Source organism: Macrobrachium nipponense, chromosome 42 (genome assembly GCF_015104395.2).
Source record: "Macrobrachium nipponense isolate FS-2020 chromosome 42, ASM1510439v2, whole genome shotgun sequence".
In the NCBI taxonomy this organism is placed as follows: domain Eukaryota; kingdom Metazoa; phylum Arthropoda; class Malacostraca; order Decapoda; family Palaemonidae; genus Macrobrachium; species Macrobrachium nipponense.
The window spans coordinates 47,964,611-47,967,739 of NC_061103.1; the positions used below are offsets into that span (position 1 = coordinate 47,964,611).

Consider the following 3,129-nt stretch of genomic DNA (forward strand, 5'->3'; position numbering starts at 1 on the left):
TTGTAAATTTTACCAAATCATATATGTTTTTATTTTATTTTGTTAAATTATAATTACTGCTCACACAATATCAAAACAGATAAGTAATAAAAGCAGTAACAAATTCTTAGCATATTTGTTAAAAAATATTTTACTTAAATTTACCGAGAACGATGATTCAGTAACTTTTTTTTTTTTACTTTTAATTTTGGTTTTTTTTTTTCTAATAGATATTTGTATAATTACATTTACAACCGACATATTATCGTAAAAGACAAGAGCAAAAAACAACAGCATCCCCTTGGTATATTTACTAGCAAATTTACAAAAAGACATCATGTGACAGAGATATACAGGACACTTCCCTTTCAAGTCACAAGCACTACTGAAGTCCTGAGACACCCACACTTGTGATCTTAGTCAGTATGAGAGTTGCCATAAGTGAATTTATGGGGTATAAAAGTATTGGCACCTCTTTCCCGCCCAATTCTTTCCAAATCGATGGCGCATAATATTGTTTAACTACAGGATTATTCTGTCCACCACCCCAAACCTGTTATTACTACTCCCAAGGATCAATCCGTCCATTAAGGCTAACAAAGGTTTTAGGTGCTAGTTTTTGTTTACACTAGTCAATTATTTTCTTTCTGTAAGAAAGTCAGAATCCAGTGGTATCTATAATCGCTTAAAGTGACCCTCTTGCACAAATGACAGTTGTAGCAATAATTAGAAGTGAGTCTCTCATCAAATTAAAAACATATAAAGCATTCCTGGTAGTTTCATTGAGGATTAACCACCAACATAATGTGTGTTCTATCGTTTTACCTCTTTTTCAAAATATTCCCTTTGTTGTCTCTTAAGTGTGACCTTGACTATCGGCAGAGTGTAACTTAATAGTAGTTGAATAATATTTAATTTTTTGTGACTTTTACTAAAGAGTATAGTTTGTATCAGGTTAAACTTTAGGTCACCTGCACAAACTTCATTATGGACCAAGGGCTCATATCATCAGTCCTCTGATGTGCAAGGGCTTAAGTTCTGCCTGAGAGGTTAAATTCATCTTCATTTCCTACCAGATTTCAAAGTTTTCAGTGGAAATTGCATTATATTTATATATATATATATATATATATATATATATATATATATATATATATAAATATATATATATATATATATATATATATATATATATATATATATATATATATATATATATATATATATATATATATATATATATATATATATATATATATATATATATATATATATATATAGGCATGGAGATACGGAAGGACATGGCACATTACAATGGATTCCTTATCGACAAGCGACGTTTCGAGACAAAGTCCCATCCTCAGGCTATTTTTGCAAACGAGAAATATAAATCTCCACCTTGGATTAGTTCTTGATCCTCTTTCCAAGTCTTTTTTGTTCAAAGAACACTTGGGCAAGATTAACAAACTGTAACCCCCCCCCCCCCCCCCCCCCCCTTTGTATAAATAAGTCTCTCAAACTCTTTTTTGATTCAGTGTGAACTTGCGAATGTAGAAATAAACTACAAAAGTACTTGTTCAAAGTCCTCAGTATCACTTACCTTTCTACCATGGATATAAGGATATTTTCAAGCACGTGTTCCTTTGTGCTACATTGGATACACAGACACACACACAGACACACACACACACACAGACACACACACACACATATATATATGTATATGTATATATATATATATATATATATATATATATATATATATATATATATATATAGATAGATAGATATATATATATATATATATATATATATATATATATATATAGATAGATAGATAGATATATATATATCTATATATATATATATATATATATATATATATATGTATATATATATATTATATATGTATATATATATATATATATATATATATATATATATATACATATATATATGTATATATAATATATATTATGTATATATATATCTATATATTATATATATCTATATATATACATATCTATATATCTATATATATATATATATATATATATCTATATATATACATATCTATAATATATATATATATAAATATATAATATAAAATAAAATATATATATATATAAATATATATATATATATATATACATTACGGCACTGGGTGTAATAAACACTATATCAAAATCACGTACTGATACGAGTGTTCGTTACAGAGTTATGGTGACACTGGCTACCTATACCCTCCGGTCTTCCCGTCATAAATGCCTGTAGCTACAGTTTTCCAAGCTCTAAAAGCTCCAAGCGGTCGCGCAAGCCTACAAATAATGGTATATATATATATATATATATATATATATATATATATATATATATATATATATATATATATACTAGAAGTCTCTCACCTTAGCAGAAGCTGCTGAAACAGACGCAGCGAGAGCAGCCAAGAGCAGGAAAGCGTTCGCCATCTCGCGTGTATTCAGAACGGCTTCTGGCGATGGAATGAATAAAGCTTTGCTTCGGAGTCGCGTTATACATCAAGCGCCGATAGACGTTGTTGACTGTATTGATGCTGACTCCTTCTAGTGACGATAACAGCGAAAATGAGTCGTTTTGAGAAGGAAAATTCAACCTTAGGCACAAACATTTCCACACCGATTAACGCCGTGGCAACAATGCGCTGCGGACATCTGGGTGATAACGAGCACTTTCGGTAACATAAACAAGAGTCGATTCGGATACAGCTGCGCATTTCCCACTAATGGCTGATCAGGGCTTTTGTTGTTAACTTTACGTGGGTTTAAGAGTCTGTGACGCATGACCTTGCGACTCCAGGTTAATGATAAAATCAATGTTTGTGGGTCACCGCTTTGAGGGGATGATCATGATCACCTTTCTGAGCCAGATTTCACAGATAATAATGAACACGAAAACGGAAGAGAGCTTGGATATTTCATCAATCGTTCATTTCTTCATTTATTCTTCGAAACATATGGACTGGAATTGGTCCCTTATTCCACACATATTTTCCACTTATAGAACTGGAAAACTCTGGAAGCTCGGACTTCGTTCACTGAGAGAGAGAAAGAGAGATTTTACATTAATGCGGTGTACCTAGTAAGATTTCTATCAATATCACTGATTTGC

At 31.0% G+C, this 3,129-nt stretch overlaps 1 protein-coding gene across 1 annotated transcript in view; it reads right to left on the minus strand.

Annotated features, from left to right (window-relative positions):
* LOC135213366 (zinc metalloproteinase nas-33-like) overlaps positions 1-2,494 on the minus strand; it is an 11,964-nt gene extending 9,470 nt beyond the window's left edge. The window contains exon 1 of the mRNA XM_064247346.1: positions 2,388-2,494. Coding sequence (XP_064103416.1) covers positions 2,388-2,450 — 63 coding nt within the window. The 5' untranslated portion in view covers positions 2,451-2,494. The remainder of the gene's footprint in view (positions 1-2,387) is intronic.
* Positions 2,495-3,129: the final 635 nt, after the last annotated feature.